General features: G+C 45.9%; 1 protein-coding gene across 1 annotated transcript; it reads right to left on the reverse strand.

Moving 5' to 3' along the window:
- Nucleotides 1–5,325: 5,325 nt before the first annotated feature.
- On the reverse strand, nt 5,326–16,268 carry TENT5B (terminal nucleotidyltransferase 5B). Its single transcript, XM_074976167.1, has 2 exons — nt 15,904–16,268; nt 5,326–8,953 (listed from the first exon to the last, which is right to left on the reverse strand). The coding sequence occupies exons 1-2, from the start codon at nt 16,075–16,077 to the stop codon at nt 7,934–7,936; spliced, it is 1,194 nt and encodes a 397-aa protein (XP_074832268.1). The 5' UTR covers nt 16,078–16,268; the 3' UTR covers nt 5,326–7,933.
- Nucleotides 16,269–17,805: the final 1,537 nt, after the last annotated feature.

Here is a 17,805-nt window from a genome sequence, read left to right on the forward strand (position 1 = left end):
TGAAGGGTGAGACTTGGTCCTGCTAGAGGAAGATCTCCGGCATTGCATCTGTGCTTCAAGCACAGGGGCCCAGCTCTCATGTAAGGCCAGAAAGGACTGCCCTTTGACCTAGGCCAGGGGTCAGCAACCCCCAGCTGGGTGTCAAGAGTGGCACATGGGCCGGTTTTCACCCACACGTGAGGCGGAAGCTCAGCTATGCCCTTCCTCTCTCATGCAGGCAGGAGCTTGCTCAAAGCCTGTGGATTAACAGAAAACCAGCTAATGTTCCCAAACACCACCTAACCGGTATCGCTCTGCATCTGATTTATTAATAGAGCTGTTGTGAGCAAGGCCGTTAGTGACTTTAAAAAGTATCACTGGCGCTTCACCTCTGTGTTCAGTCCAAAAAGTCAGATTGCAGTGCTTGGAAAGTTTGCTGACCCCAACCCGGGCTGTCTGCCTATCACTAGCCACTCCTAGAAGGTTAGATTAAGTGATCCTTGTAGGCCCACCTAATCCTGGGGCTCTATGAATCTATGCCCCTGGCACATGAAACCCAACAACTAAGATTAGATCAGAGTATTACAGTCCCAGGAGACTGAACTATTATGTGCCACAGACCCAAGGTGCTCATGCTCGAGGGCCCTGTGATGCCAGGGAATTGATTGAGCACACCCAGATAATCCCAACAAATGACCCACACTCCATGCTGCGGGGAAAGGCAAAAAGCTTCAAGGTCACCACCACTGGTGCCTGGTGGAACACTCCTTCCAAACCCCACCTGCTCAGACTGAGCGTGAGCCAGCCATCCAAACACACGAGAGACCATCCACAGTTCCTTCTTATAGCCCTGGCCTTCACTGGGCAGCAGCCCAGCTGCCGTTGTGGCAAATCTCTGCTGCTGCAGAGAAGGGAGGTCCAAAAAAACCCCACCGGGACTATCAGCAGGAAGTTAGGAGCCTGAACTTCTTTGAGGAACAGGTTCAAAAGCCTTAAGCAGCAATATGCCCAGCAGTGTGATGGAAACAGGCAGGCAGCCTACAAGCAGAGGGCACATGTTGGTGCACTCTCTCTACAGCTGATCTTAATGGAAAGGTACCATGAGCCAAGGCTTCAGTTTCTCAGGTGCTCCCAAGGGCCCCTGCTAGGACAAAATGACATCTCATTTGTGGTAATTCCACCTAACCTATAATCTCAAGTGAGCAGCCAGTGGCTGGATGCCAACATACCAGATGTGCGAGTTGCAGGCAGTGGTAGAGCAAGTTACTCACTGCATACACCTTACTCCAGCTTGCTCCTTTGAATGGAGGTATGCTGAGGGAATCAGGCTCTTGCCCGATTAATGTTGTCCAAGCCAAGCTGCCTATGCTCTCAAGAACACAGTAAGGGACAGACAACTTCTGTGACATTCTTAGATAGCGCATCTCTGTCCTAACCCTGTCTGTACTGGGAACAAGTTGCTTTCGCTCATATCTGCAGATCAATGAGACATTTGTCTTCTACTTGGCACAGACAGGCTGCAAAACTTGCATGCAACCCACCGCCTAAATGCAGCTATAAACGGAGAGGAGCCTCATGGACAGGAGGTAGTCTTATTCCATACTCTCACATTAGCACTTTTAACACCGCCCAGCACCCCATCAGCGCCAAGCGGGCAGCATGTTAGAGGGGAAACTGCAGTATGGTGTAAAAGATCAGCTAATTGCTGCCTCTCCTTACAGAGATTACACATCTCATGGCATTCAAAACACACTTTAGCTGTGGGTGCTACCCTCGGAACAGGAGCAGGAAGGTTAGGGACGCAGCTGAGTATTACAAGATTGTATCTCTTGAAACTACAGGTATGGGTTACCTCCCAGCAATCCAAGATTCCCTGTTTCAAGGTGCCCAGCCCAGACCATCACCTCCTGGGAGCTGTGCCCTCCTACTAGAGAAACAGCAGCCATAGGGATTTGGATGAATAGATTCCAATCCATCTGACATACTGTAACATGCAACTATTTGACCCTGGACCTGGAATCCTAACAGGCCTGCCTCCTCAGCACTGCTATCATGTGAACAGGTAGGAAAATAAGTTTACTGACTTGGCCAAGGCCACATACAAGCTGTGGCAGAGGTAGAAAGCCAGATCTGAGTCATTCTTAGGCCTCAATTATACAGTTTACCTCCCCTTCATTAAGAGCAATGATTTCCCTTTAAATGTCACTGAGTGCAGGGGTGACTGTGTATTTATATTTGCCACCCAGCCACTACTGCTACAGCAGCTTAAGAAACTGATATTGGCCCACAACTGCCTCTGCAAGGGGGAACCCTGGAGCAAGAGAACCAACTCCAGGGCCCCTCTTTGGAAATCCTATTGCATGAGCTCAGCACATCAGATATGAGATCTGCTGTCAATGCTGCTCCAAGAGCAATTGACAGGTAGGCGTTCACTAAAAGGGTATATGCTCTACCCACTGAGTCACAGGTATGCAACTTCCCTTGATCTGGGAGACAAAGCCTATAGAAAATCACTGCCCCAGCCCTGTCTCACCAAGGAAAGAGCTGTAATTGCACAGGGAACAGCTGCAGCCCTCTAATCAAAAGCAGTTCCCATCAATTGCAGTGAAGCAAAGGGGTGTTTGGTGGCAAACTGAAACCGCCTCCCAAGTGGCACTGCTGCCCTTTTCCTTCAGGCCTGGAGAGCTGCTGAGAAGCAGTAGGGATCTACACCTGCTACTCTTGATGGAAAAAGCAAGCCGGCTGCTTGGAATTAATGCCCATAACAAGGGTCAAGAACCAATGGGCTTGTCAGAACAATCCTGCCACCAGGACTAGTAAGACCCCCTAGCAATCCAGTTGATTCATGCTGACCCACACCTCCTCAGCTGGAGTTGACAATTGAAGGCCACAACTATCATCCAGGGTTAGGTTTCACGTGCCTGGTAGAGACATGCAAAAGCAGGGAGAGGTGATTAAAGCATTGGGCTTGTAAATCCAGGGTCATGAGCTCAAGCCTAGAGGGAGACTTTGACAGTGCAGGTGAGATTTTTCTCTTTAAAAAAAAAAAAAATCAACTCAGTGATGGTTCTGCTGTAAGTGCAGGGGACTGAACTCAATGACTTTGAGGTTCCTTCCAGCTCCGAGATATACTCATGATAGCAAGGGAGGTCAACAGGAGAAACTATCCCAACAACCTTCCTCAGTGAAGACAGCCAGGTCAGACGATGCAGATGTCAGTTCTAGGTATGCAATTGTTGCCTAATGTAGGCCACACCTGACACAGGGTGAGGAAGAACTAGATTGCTTCCATGCCCTTGCCACAGTTAGGCATTCCATGGCCTTGGCTGCTGAGCTCCAAGCTGATGCACTCTTGCATTTGCTTGGGAGTTTGTCAACTGGCTGCCTTTGAAGTTCCAGGAAAGGCCTCTCTTTATAAGAGATTAAGCCCAAAGTAGATGTTTAAATAATTAGAGCTGTTGCATCCTCCACCCTCCCAGTTCGTCTTAAGATTTCACTCAGAGCTAGAGTATAGCTGCTTTTACAATCTGAACAACCCATTCACACTCTACTTGCATCTGTAGCATGCCTATCCAAAGCACGAGAGGTCATGCTTTGAGCAAAAATATATCTAATTAAACAAAAGGGACCCAAATCTCAGCTGCAAATCCTGATTGCTCTTTCCGATAACCACCAGCACTTTCCACCAACATCCTTTGTATAGTTTGATCTGCTCCAACAATGAAAGGCCAGCTCTGTCTGAGGTTTTGCTGCTCCCCCTCAGGGTCCCTTCAGTTCAGAGAGCTTATTCACTAGCGCATGAACAGTCATTTTGTGGGAGTACAGAGAAAACAACCTAAAGAGAACTGGAGAGAGAGGCTCTTAAAATGGTTTTCCATTGTCCCCGACCCCCTGCAATTTTAAGGCATATTGCGGGGAGGCAGAGTTAAGATTTTTTGAACTGGCTGTTTTAGTCCGAAAAATTCCATACCAACAAGTTGCACCAGCTGTAAGCAGTGGGCAAGCACTCTAGCAGACAAGGCTAGGTGCAGATCTCAGTCAAAGCCAACAGCTGTACAATAATCCCTTGATTTACATGAAGGTTGCATCCTGGGCAACCTCCACATAAATCGAGTTGTGTAAATTGAGGGGCTGGGGAGATCCCTGGAATTCCCCTGGCTGGGGGAATGGGCATCTTGGGGAAGTGGGGGACAGCCACATACCCCCAACTTCTCCCAGATGGGTGCCCCCAGCTGGGAAAGCCTGGCAGGGACACAGCTGCTTGTGGTGCAGTTTCTCCCAGACAGGAGAAACTGGGCCACAAGCAGCTGTGTGCCACCCCATGGCTGTTTCCATTTGCCTTTGACATTAATGTGAGTCAACTGCAAATTGAAATTGCACTTCTCAAAGGTTTACTGTAGTAGACAGGCAGAGCCTCTTCTGCTTTGGAGAGAGAGAGAGAGAGAGAGAGAGAGAGCGCGAGCGCGAGCAATGGATACGTTGTCTGGGTGGGCTGGTACCAGCCTAGTGGCAGCAACGAGGACAATGTTACAGCTCTAAAGGGGGAGCTTGGCCTCAAGGTTTTGAATTATCTAGAAAAGTGCATCTATTTCTTGTTGCTGGGGATGCCATCCTGACCCTCAGGTAGTTCTAACTCTATTTCCCCTACTAAGGGAGTATCACTTAGGCCCAGGTGTGGGGATTGTTGCCAGAACAGCTCATCTCTCCCATCTACCACAACTGGAGATCTCAGTATCCTGATGAACTCTTGACTGACCAAGTGGGAGTTAACACATTCCTGTAAATTTGCACAGGAGCTCTCTCCTCCAGCCTCCATGAGGCACTAAAACCAATCTTCACACATCTAGTTACAGCAGCTGAGCAGCGTACCCACTTGAGCCTCCATTGTTGTTTTGCAGCCCACTGCAAATCGCTTAGCAAGGCTGCCAGCTGAAGTCAGCAGCACTGAAATATTCCCCACACAATTTTCCCCACAGAGGACAATTTCTGCAGCATAAGCTCTTCCCTACCAAAAATTGCTAGCCATTTAACACCCCCTGGCTGCAGCAATTCGACTCCAAACTAGGGAAGGGAAAGTGCGCCATGCTAAAGAACATTTAAGTAGAAAAAAAACTGGGGGCCTGGGCAAGGGATCCCAGCCACCATGGACTCCAGTCTTCTGTAATAGCTGCCATTTTAGCAACAAAACAAATTAGGGAGTGATGCGTAATTCTAGGTTGAAGGAACTTCTCACGTGCACAATCTCATGCCAGCTCATCCAGTTTGATGATTGGACTTTTAGTAGGGACAAGAGCTGAAATATTAAAGCTGCCTTACCCTTGCATTGGAAGTAAACAAACCAACCTGTTGAATTTAATACACTGTATTTATTTATAACAGATTCTAAAGAATCTAGTGAGTATGTCAAGCCCATTGCATGACAAGTGATACAGAGTCAGGAAAAAAATGCACATTTGAAACAAAAAAGAGTGCCCAACTATTGGAATCTTCTGATTTTCTACAAACGGCAGCATACCACACTGCAAGTAATCTGACAGTTACTCAACCACGCCCATTCACAATGTGATACCACACACATTCTACAAATCAAAAGTGCAACCTTATTTTAAGTTTCCCCCACCAAGCCTTCAGTTGTAGGGAAACTTTACATTCTGTTAGAGAGAGAAAGGGAATTCTGTCACCGCCCTGGAAAGATCAGTTTAGTGCAACTACCTTCAGACTTTGCCGTAAAGAGTAATCTAAATGGAGAAGCACAGAACGCTACACAGAAGCTGTGTTAATATGCAGTTTAGTGAAAAGTGCAAAACCAGGTCTCCCCTTAAAGTGAGTCAAAGTGAGGGTCCTAAATTTTAAAAAAGCCTTAAACAGTTTTTCAGTACAAGGAAAAATTAGTTTCCAACCCCACTGTCAGGCACTGCAGCAGGAATCAAGCTCTGGGCATCAAGAAGTTATATGTAGCAGAGTCCCCCATCCTGCAGCACATCCCATTAGCTCTATCACCATTACTCTTGTAAATAATCTTGTACAGTCTGAGCGCATGAGGTCATTATTGCACCTACTAACTTTAGCAGGTAGTGGCAGGGCCCTGTTCTTCACAGTTCTTACTGGATGCAGATGAAAGGAGCAATGTTGGAGCAGATGTGTTTCTGCTTGTTAGTATGCAGGAAAGCGCAGGCAAAGCCTTGAGCCCAACTCTCATACACATACCCACCCCCTCCCCCAAGAAGGTAAAATTCTAGTTATACACATTCCAAGTATCTAATCTTTATTAGATTGTTCAGTCTGCCCAGCTGTGGTACAGTTTTTATCACAACCAGAAAACAAGTTAGTAAAAATACTCAAGTATATTAGCCTTTGAGGAAGCACCATGAAGTGACAAGTGTCATCTACCCACGCATCTGTGCGCTTTTTTGAACAGAAGATGCCCAGTATTTCAGTTGTACCAGCTTTACAAACCCATGCATAGTTAAGTCTGAAATGTGATGTTGCAAAAGAATGGGTATGCAATCTAGACATCTGAGGGCAGGACTGTTTGTACTCCACACACACCACAACTTCAAAGGCAGAACATTTGCATAAGATACACCAAAACACTGAGGCATAAAGGTTTGTTTTGTTTAAAAGACAACACTTTTTCCTAAAGCCAAATTTAGGATTTTCTCCCCCCGCAAAAGTCATGTTTCATTTCTAATGAGATTATGAATGGCAACTGCTCTCTTGCTCAGATGTGGAGTTAGCTGAAAAACAGGCTGCTTTTGACAAGCGGACCAAAGAAGAGTTCTTCGCTAGCCTGCCTTGACTAGAATCAGTCAGCAGCATTCTGATGCTCAAGGGACAGCTCTAAGCATTTGACCTAAAACCAGCTGCAGCCTACACGAAAGCAATTGCTATGGTCAGTGGTTTGACTAGCCAATAGGTGGTTTTGCTTCAGGACAAGCACTGTCTTTCCCAGATAGTCCAGCTGGGCGCTGGCTGTTTGTGCATGAAAACCACGCAGAATGCCAAAAAAGTTAGTATTTCAGATTCCCTAGAAGACAGATAGCTTTGTACTATTGTAACCTATGGCAGATGCCCAAACATTTTTTTTCCCCCCACTGTATGTACATAAGTTACAGTTGAAGATTTTGGCACTGCAGACGTAGGAGCTTTTAGTAAATACTTGCATAGGCCTCTGCTGCTTCCTATTTCCATAAAGCTCTGCAGTGTTCTACACGCTATGGCCCAGTGTCCCATATTATATTTAGACATGTACATGCAGGTTGTTCAAAGCCCACCCCTACCTTCGTGGCTCAGCTTTGACTGCCATTAACTACTATTAGCTGGTTCTTCACCAGCAGCAAGCCATGCCAAAAGCCTTAGCAATTTAGAACCTGCAATCCAACATCTGTTTCAGTTATGCTACCAGAAGTGACCAAATGACCCGTCCCATCTGAAACAAAAAAAACTTTCATCTTGAGAAATCCCCACACAAGCACTTTGGGACCTCAGCCCCTGCACACACAAAAAAATGGTTTACAGTACAGTTGTGTTTATATTGTTACAGGCACTTAACAGGGTTCTTTGGTCCTTCAAAAGGAATCAGACACTCTGGCTTCTATCTTCAGAAACCATGAATCTGCACAACCCTTAATACCTCCTGCACTAAAAGGAAAGTCAAAATGGATTTGCATTTCAGGGCAGTGCAGCTCTACCTTTGCTCTAACCCTGCAACTCCCCCCTCCCCATTACCTACATAATTCGTACATCTTCCTGTAAACATCTCAGATAAGCTAGTTTCCATAACACTGCACATCCAATCTCCACAGCATACAGCAGACGCAGCTAGTTCCAACACTTTTGGGAACAAGATACTCTTGAGAAAGTCTAGTATATTTCCTTGTCATAGTTCTTCCAGAAGGCTGCCAAGGCAAGGGAGCACCCTGGAATACAGGTCCCTGGGGTGTACTGTTCATGCTCAGTTACATGGAAGCCATGTTGGATAGGAGTGACTGCAAGGCAGAAGGGGTTGCACATGGGTAACATAGTAGTTGACGTTTATTTCACTGACGTATGGTGCTGGCTGATAGTAGCAGGTCACATTTGTTACTGTTGGGATGATGTTCTGCTCAGCCAGAACCCTCACAGCCAGCATGGCGATGAGGTTCAGCGTTTGTCTCCTTTCATGTCCCATCAGACACACTGTGCTTTCATTCACCACCCTGTGTAGGGTCATAAGGCAGTCATATCGTTTGCTCTCCATCCCAACAAAGTGACTCTGAAGGTAGTTCTCGAGCTTCCGCTGCTGTTCTCCAATGTCAGAAAAGTCTATGAAAAACCTGGAGCACATGTATCTCTGTAGCGCCTTCATATCTACTTCTGACTTGGGCTTAAAGCCCCTCACCAGGAGATTGCAGTACTTCAGAAGCCCACCACCTCTGATTTCTTCTGGGTTCCTGGTGGCAATGATTCGATTCCTGAGATGGTCCATTGCTTCCCCAAAGTCCCCATACATGCTTTCCCCTGTGACTGTGGGGTGGAAGTTTTCAGACATGGGGTTCTCTGAACACTCACTGAATAGCAACAGTGAATCCAATATAATCTGGAAGGAGTCCACACTGAACTCAAACTGCCGTCTGAGAGAGTCCACAAATTTGAGTTCTACGTTTTTCCCACTGTTATTGGACAGCGATATAAGGCTCCAGCGGTCTGTTTCATTACATACTTTCACTAGCTTCTGCACATATGCCTCCTTCAGAGTCATGGGGGTTATCTTGTCTTTGTTTACTCCTTCTGGGAGGAAGTCCAGGAGACAATCCATGACCACATCTTTAACTAGCTGGAAAGAATCCTCACTCTTCAGATCCACAGAAAAAATGAGATCCAAGTCTTTGTACCCCAGGCCACTATCTTGGTGTAGGACATGGCTGGCTGCTGAGCCATTCAATCTGACATTATGGACTGCAATGCCCTTCTTTTCCAGACGACTGCGGACCACCTGGTGGGAGAGAGAGAGAGAGAGAGAGAAAGTGTTTGTCTATATAGTAGCGCTCCTAGAATGGGCTGTTAAACATGCAAGTGCAATTTTAGTTCTAAGTAGGTCACACCAGCAAAACAAAAAAAAGAGGAGATGGACTATCTTTCCCATTACAAACAGGGAAGTTTGGAGGTAATCCAGAAAGAACAGTTACAGAACTGGAGTTTCAAAGGTTACATGTTTGTGGTAGTCCCTGGATTTACAAGAGGGCCTGCACTACTTGCTGACATTAAAGTGACCCTGGCAGAAAGCAGACATTTGTACTAATTGGCTGTGTCTAAAGTAGCCCCTCAACTTCCAGAGGGGCATGGTAATTAGGGTGTTGGGAGACTACTGCTGCAGTGCATATGCAGCACTTCATTAGGCTGAATCTTCCCTGTGACAACTCTGAAGTGTGAGACTTCGAAGTGCCGGCTTGCATGTAGCTGCAGGTCAGCCACGGGTACTTCAAACTGCCCATGCTACTTCAAAGTCCCTTCACTCTCCAAAGTTTGGATGAGGTTTCCAGGTTTTTCCATAGCCTTTTCTGACATTGGAGAAAATTGAGGAGTAGAAGGACTTCAGAGTAGTGTGGGCACTTTGAAGTACCCACAACTGCCCCTCAAGTCAGAGCTTGAAAGTTTGATGCTTCAAAAAGTTGCCAAGGGGGAGATTTAGCCTACTAAAGCGCCGCATATGCACCTCAACACCTCATTAGTAATCTCCCAACACTCTAATTACCATGCCCCCTTCCAAGTTTGGGGCTAGTCTAGACCCAGCCATTGTGTTCTACAGCTGTTAACTGCTCCCACCCCATTCTTTGGAGGCAGCAATGTCTGAGCAGGTTCACTGCAAGATTTGTTTCCTGAAATCTCTTGATTCTTTATCAAATAAGTCTTAGGTAACGGTTGGTTTGTTAATCTGGAAATGCAACTAGATCCAGGGAGAGGCTGTCCAAATGTTAGAAATTCCCCTAAAACTTCCCAGGACTCATTCACAGCAAACTAAGAAGCAGCTACATTTGCTGAAGTGAACTGGCATACTCATGGCAAGTTCGTGTCTTAACTAGTAGTATATCCTAATAAACTCCAGTATATTAGTGTTCTACATTTGCCACCCTGCCAGTTTTAAGAGGCAACTAATCTTATAGGTGTCACTTTGAGACATTTTAATCCCACCTCTGTAATACTGACACACCCACACCTCTGAAGCTTTGTTAGTTTAAGATGAATCACTTTCCTGATCACCTGAACATACATTAGACAGAAATAAAGATAATAAAATCTGAACTACCTATTCCAGATAGTTACCACCTAGCAATTGAGTGTGGTAACTAACTCTTAGCAAAGCATTTGAGTAATAAGAAAAACAGGACCCCAAACTATGCAATTTGAGACAATTCATGCACCTTTCTTTAGCACAGGATTATTCAGACAAAGTTAATTTTCAATGCTGTGAAACCAAACAGCAAGAAAGTCTAAAAATCCTAATAAAAAGCTAGTTCTCAACTTGATTTGCTTAATATGCCCCTAAAACTACTTAAGTATTCAGGCCTGACAGACAAGAGAACTATTCCAGGAAAAAAAACAAGCTGACCGCAAACTTGAATGTAAATGGATCCAGTTTCAGTCTCATAAGTAGTTTAGTGGAAACTACTCAGTTTCAACTGATCTTAATTTATGCTACGTTGCACCACAGTTACAGTACCTAGTTCTGACAGTCGCTCTGTTTTGTAGTTAGAGAAGGTATGCTGCTAGACAGTGTGTCAGGTTTATGGACTACACCAAGGGTGTGCAAAGTGTGCGGTGCAGCCCTCCTCGGTGGCAGGCATAAAATTTTGTAAGGGGATGCAGGACAATCAGCTGCTGAGTCTGACTCACCCATCTCATTAAAAATGTTGAAGGGAGATTATTTTTATGTATGTATATTTACGTTTATGTATGTGTTGTCACTATTTAATAAGTTTTACATGCTTATTTTCTTACACATAATCAAAAAAGTTTTTTCCTCCCATGAACAGAGCCAAAATTTCCATCAGGTAAGAGAATGGGGGTGCCTGCTAATTGCAGGGACAAAAGTGGGGTCTGCCATAAAAAGTTTGCTCACTCCTGGACTAGACTAAAAATTCCATTTGGGTCAAGCTTAAACAGGAAGCTGAGAATCACCAATATTTACTGGTAGGCTGAAGGGCAACAGATAAATGGTATCAAAGCCATGCTACTCAATTTCTAACAGCTAGTTTGCTGAAGGCTAGTATCATACCTAGCTGGAAGCCTAAAATTGCATGTCTAAGAAGGTAGAGGGTATTCCAGTGAAATTTGTGAATTCTGGAAAACTTGCAAAGAGTTAAGTTCCACGATGTGGCTCTTATGCTGGCATTTCTAATCATTCTCTGGCAGTAGCTCCTAGAGCTGAAGTTGGATGTTCGCCTGGACTCACTGCCAAATTGTAAAATTCACATACCAAGCCACAGTGAACAAGTAAGCTATCTACTATTTGAAAATGTCAGATACCAACCAGTGCATGGGCCCTTGCAGTCATATCAAGTAGATTAGTTTTAGGTCCAATTACATAGTTAGGAACACTCTCACACCAGATTTCCAGGAAAGTGCATAGACAGGTTGATCAGACAATGTCTTCATCTCCCATTCAATATAGAAATGGCTTACAATCAATTCAACTAAGTTCAGAGTAAAAAGATGGATAAGTTTCACACCAATCATGGTCAATCACAATGAATGGATGTTAGACCACAGTTACAATTTGTATCTTCTCCCAGATGCCTGTTTAGAGCATGAGGAGTACAGTTATGTACCAGGTACACTAGTCTACTTTAGATACTGATAAAAAAGGATCAGATTCTATAATCAGACATGGATTTGGATTAAGTGAACATTAAAAAAAAAATCTCAAACCAGAAATCTTTGCTGCATTTAAGTACTAGGAACTCAGTCCATTAAGATTCATCCCAATACTAGAAGACAGAGACTTTTGGATCCATGATTCAATACCCCTATTACCTGAACTCCAGTGGTGTTTATGCTGCACCTCTGGCTCTGGGCTTTCAGACTATCCAGAGAAAAGAGTTTAAAACTAAAACAGTCTATTAAGTTAGTACACTGGCTATATGTCCACTAACTGCCTAACAATGTGCTCCAACAGAAATGAATGAATGACAACATGATCAGGCACAAACAAACTAAGAATTGCCATGCTGGGTCAAACCAAAGGTACTTCTAGCCTAGTAGCCCATTGTCCCCAACAGAGAAAATAACTAGGGCGTCAGAGGGATTGAACAGAACACTTTCCACGATCTTTTCCTTGTTGCCCATTCCAAACTTCTGGAAAACAGTGTTCCTAGTCCCTCTGTCCATCATGACCAATAGCCGTTGATGGACCTTTTCTCCTGGAATTTCTGGTTCCAAATGTCTGGGGCATCAGTGTTCTCTTATCGGCCACACTATACTGTTCCAGAGGATACCTGAAGAAGGCTGGATATGGACAGTAAGATCTACTGTCTGTCCTCCTATATGCTTTAGCTTGAATAGGTTTCCTCTACAGTTGATAAGTGTTCCTAGAAGCACTGTCAGTTTCACCAAAATCAGGACAATAATTACTTCACTGTAAATGGTACAGCTGAGCATTTGTTCAACAGTCAGAGGGCCAGCCCTGGCAAAACCTGCCTGCCTGCCTTTTGGCTTGTTGTTCTCTACATCATTTGATTAACTGGTTATATATAACCAAGCATAACAAAGTGACTGCCTTTTTAGGTTATTTGTTTCAGATTAGTCAGACCTAAACTCTGACTGCCAATATGTCTGGTTAGAATTACTGTCCTGAGTATTTACAGTTAAGTTGCTTAGTGGCAAGATTGTAAACATCCTTTCATCAGCTCTACACAGCTGAGACTGAAAGAAGAAAGTTTCACTCCTGTTTAGTTACTGTTCTGCATAGTAAGTTTCACAATGGGTGGAAAATTTGATGCTGGATACTTGGCTTCTATTCATGTCAGCTTTTCCACTATTCTGGACAAATCAAGCTTAGCATTCTAACAATACCTTGTTAGCATTAGCTTCATTGTCTTTATACCATACACACTTCAATAAAATCTGAAGGTCTAACAGCACGACCTTAAAGAACTCTATATTAGCCAAAGTCCTGTTACAATTTGCAAACTTAGGTGAAGTACTCCAAGAGACAGAGTCCTTCAAAGCCTATATTAGTTTCTTGAAAAAGCCAGTTTGGTTTGTGACTAGGCTTTTTAAATTAGCTAACATGCCTGATTTTATATTTGATGAGACATTACTAAGGAATGAAGAAGCCTCCCTTACATGAGCATGCCACAGTTTATTTTAACTACAGACTACCACCAAGTGTACAGGATGTTATGTGGAAGATGCACAAAAGACGCAAATAGAAATGCAGATACTACCAAACCACGGTGCACCTATTCACGTGTTCAATCTTTTCATTTGCTTGAGATACCGTACTCTGAAGCTCCTGAAACCCTCAAATGGATGTCAAGCCTTATATATAAAGCTGTGAATGTCGATCTTTCATATGAAAGAAGTGCAAAAGTGTTTACCACTTTATGGTTAGCCAATCCTTCTTAATTTGGAAAAAGACAGATTATGTCAGAGCATGCAGTTTAAAGTCAGGCTAACAAAAATTGAAACACTGAAATTTGATCCAACCTTTAAAGAGCTGTTTACACAAGATTTTAATGCATTTCATGGAAGGTTTAAATAGCCTCTCCTTCAGCATTTGCCACCTAGATTTTGCAGCTCTGGGAGGCTCCAGTTGGCACCAATTTGTCTCACTGCAGAAGATGACAGGGTAGACTAAAAAGCCCGTGTTAATTTCTTACAATTAATTTTTAATCCAATGTTTTGGAAAAGCTGTTTTCCAAACATTTTTGAATTAATGGCACCTTCACATTAAGCACTGTTTTTAGTATAGTAACTAATAAAGCAGACTATAGGTTACACATGTAGTATACCTAAATCTTTCAACAAGGAATTGAAATAAAACTTCTCAAATGTCTACTGACACTGTAATACAAGTGGTAGAACTCTGCAAGCAATGCTAACTGCATCGCTTTGTCCCTACACAGCTACAGCTTCAGTTTGAAATGGAGTAATCAGGTCCCAATACAAATTTACATTGACAAATCCAGACAGACAATTGAGGCTGAACTGAACTCCTTTAAACTGTGCAGAAGTAGTCTAAGATAATTCACAGATGAGCGGAGTTAGCTAGAAGTGCATTTTTGAAGTATTTGCTGCATCTAGTCTACTGCAAAGTTGCTCACAGCTTTCCAGTTACTGAAGCTAGTATGGACTGATGGAGTCTGAATCTGGTTATTATAAACATCCATTTTTAACGTGCGCAGTAGTCTCATATTGCCCTCCACTGATGTGGCAATTCTACATGAATAAGATTAGCTTAGTGTATATTGCCTTGTATTCAAGACTCAATTTTTAGGTTAACACGAAACTACATCCCTTGCCTTCAAGCTGACAGGCTAAGACCCAGTAGCTGACACGTGGATATGAGAAATCTAATCCCAAGGCAATTCTGAATGACTTTGTATGTGATGACCCCTCAGTCTCTTGTACGTCATGTGTCTCAGTTTGAGTGAGGTAGCCGCAAGTACTGAAGGCCTTACTAGTAGAAGATGCAGAGTGGGGAAAAAAAGTCTGCCTCAGCTTGGGCTAGTAGTACTTATCATAGAATCATAGAAGAGTAGGACTAGAAGGGACCTCGAGAGGCCATCGAGTCCAGCCCCCTGCCCTCATGGCAGGGCCAAGCACTTTCTAGACCATCCCTGAAAGCCATCTAACCAACCTCTTAAATATCTCCAGTGATGGAGATTCTACCACCTCCCTTGGCAATTCGTTCCAGTGGTTGATCACCCTGACAGTTAGGAACTTTTTCCTAATGTCCAACCTTGCTTCAGCTAGAGAACTCCTGAGCCTAGGCGGCAAGGTGCCAAGGGTGAGCAACTGGATATCAAGGTCTCAGCAGTTTTATTTTCTGCTAGCAGATTTCAAGCCCCATATAAGCAGACAAGAGCAAACCCAGAATCAGCCTGAGTGCAGCCTCATCAGGGTAGAGTCCAACACTTCTGCACAAACTGCTTTGTGGGAAAAAGAAAAACCAGCCAGTGAACAGTGGCCTCTGAAGTGACTGCCTTTTGCTGTGCAGGAGCCAGCCACCAGTTTCAGCTCGTCCCACAGCATGCTCAGCTATAGAGACCCTGCCCTTACCCAAACACCTACCGCCTCCCATCAAGCAGGAGGATTTAAACACACGTTCTTCCCGACGGAGGCACCCTTTGGCGGAAGATACAGGGTCGCTATAGAGCCCAGCTCCTTCCCGCCCCCGTGGCAGTTTCTCCAAAGGGAGCGGGTCCGAGCAGTTCCTATTGGAGGCGCTGCCGCTGCCAGGTCCCAACGCGGGCGTAGCGGGGAGCCTTGGAAAGCAGCCTCGTAAGCTGGTCGCAGGGGCACAGGACTGCGGCAGATGCGCTTTAGCCCAGGAGCAAAGCGGGCCAGGAGTCGCTTGTCCGCGAGGGGTGACCTTTAGCAACGGGGCTGCAGGACCTACAAGTCCCAACCCCCCGCCTTCCCAGAGGCGCGCACAGGGGTGCCCCCGCCTTCTGTGCCACACGTAATGGGGAGCCCGCCGCCGGCCCATGCACCGTAGGGAGCCAGGCGCCCTCGGGACCCGCCCCCGACACACACGCTTGGGGGGAGCCAGGCACCGCCCACCACGGACCCTCACGGGGAGGGCGGGGCGAAGCGCCCCACATGCCCCCCAATTGCCCCTTCCCAGGGGCTGGTTGTAGTCTAGCGAGGACCCCCCCCCGCCTCACGCCGGGGGTGTGGGGGGGGGGGAACTGAGGGACACTGCCCATCCCCCCGCCTCACCTGCACGATCCTGCGGGGCCGCACGGACAGGGTGGGGAAGTTGCCCCGGCCGTGGATGGGCACAGCCTCGCCCAGGATCTGGTCCAGCCGCTGCACCTGCTCCCAGCTCAGCACGCTGAACCGGCTGCCGGGCCGCTCCGAAGCCCCAGTCCCGGGCGCCCCCGCTGACAGCATCGCAACCCGCCCCGCGCTGCTCCTGGGAAACGCCACCGGAACCCGAGCCAAAGTCACCCGGAAGCGGACAAGAAAAAACACCGGAAGTGAGGGGATAAAATAATTCTGAGGGGAAATTTCCTGAGGGGAGACTGAGGAGAACCCCTGTGAGCCGGCGCCCTCTTAACCCCACGTCTCGCGCGCCGGCTACGCTGAACACTGCAGGCGTCTCACCCCCCACGAGCCTCTTTATATATCCGACCTGCCGCACCCGGATTGGCCCCGAACAGCCACCAATCCCCGCAGCCTTCCGGATCCTTCGAGGAGGGGCTGCTTTCTAGATTCGCCAATCAGGGGGCGGGGCTTGAGGGGGTGGGGCGAGGCGGAGCCAAGGAGAGGGCTAGGGAAAGCAGGGGCTGGCCGCCGGCCAGACTTGTCCCCTTCGCTGGACGGGAATCCCGTCTGTGATTGGTCAGGGAGAAGAAGCCTGGATTTAAAGGGACACGCGCCGGCCCCAGGAGCATGAGCCGCCCTGAATTGGAGTGGGGAGGGTTGAACAGCGAATGAGGGTGGAGAATGGAAATTGAGCGGAGGAAATTGGTACTGTGTCCCTGTGTGGACCTGGGAGTGGGATGGGGATGCCCATGCCCCGTGACCTCAGGCGAGGCACTTAACAGACACTTACAGTAAGTAATTTTCTCTGTGCTCCTCCCCAGTCTTCGCCCCCCTTCTATCCTATGTAACTGTTTTGTCAGTTTTCATTTGGGCTTTTTTTTTTTTTGCTTGAGTCTCTCTGTTATATAATCGTCAGACCAATTCCCTTCCTGCACTACTTCCAGTACAGCACCATGTCCGGATCTGAACAAGTGGGTCAGCCCCAGGAAAGGTCATCACCTAATAAATGATTCTGTTGGTCTTTAAAGTGCTACATGACTGCTTCTCTCTTTCATTAAGATACAGACTAACACGGCTACTGCTCTTTTACTATACAACACATGGAAACAACAGCATCACCAAGGACTTCATCAGTCAAGAGGACCCACCAATTTATTCCTACCCATGGTAGGGAGAATCCCACCCAAATCACCCTGCCTGGATTATTGTGGTGATCTATCTGCATAAGGGAATCTGTGACACCCCACTGTAACCCATCTGTCGCATAGGTCTAATCTAGGCATTAATCAGTTTCCTTGACCAGGAAGTCTCTCTTCCCTCCCCTGTGAGTTTCTGTGGTTTGCTCTGTCATAATAATACCTTGCATTTTACAACATTTGCTAAATATATTGCTATGCACTGTTTACTTGAGTGCATGGCTTCCAGGCTTTTGCATAGTATCCCTCCCCTGCTAGGAATTTTATGAATAAGCCTCAATGTGAACTGTCTGCAGTGCGGGTCGTGAAGAGTTAAACATGCCCGATGGTGAGTGATTAAAGGAGCTCAATCTGTTTAGTTTATCAAGAGATGGTGAACAGACGACTTGATTGCAGTCTGAGTAACTATATAGGAAAAAACATATGTGATACTAGAATCTAGCAGACAAAGACATAACAATCCATTCTCAGGAAGCTGAAGTTCAAAGTGAAAATAAAGCAGCAACTGCATATTTTTTAAAGTGAGGTTGATTGGCCATAGAACAATTTAAATAACATCATGTGGAGGCTTGACACCAAACACTGGATGTCTTTCTGAAAGACATGCCCTAATTCACCACCAAGTTGTTGAATTAGGTGCAGAAATTACTGGGTGCAG

The sequence above is a fragment of the Carettochelys insculpta genome, chromosome 24, assembly GCF_033958435.1.
Source record: "Carettochelys insculpta isolate YL-2023 chromosome 24, ASM3395843v1, whole genome shotgun sequence".
Taxonomy (NCBI): Eukaryota; Metazoa; Chordata; order Testudines; family Carettochelyidae; genus Carettochelys; species Carettochelys insculpta.

Bases quoted from the DNA above. Each gene is read 5' to 3' on its own strand.
- TENT5B (XM_074976167.1), bottom strand. From the start codon at position 16,077: ATGCTGTCAGCGGGGGCGCCCGGGACTGGGGCTTCGGAGCGGCCCGGC. The intron at 8,954-15,903 runs GTGAGGCGGGGG...CTCTCCCACCAG, and splicing joins GGCCCCGCAGGATCGTGCAG to GTGGTCCGCAGTCGTCTGGA.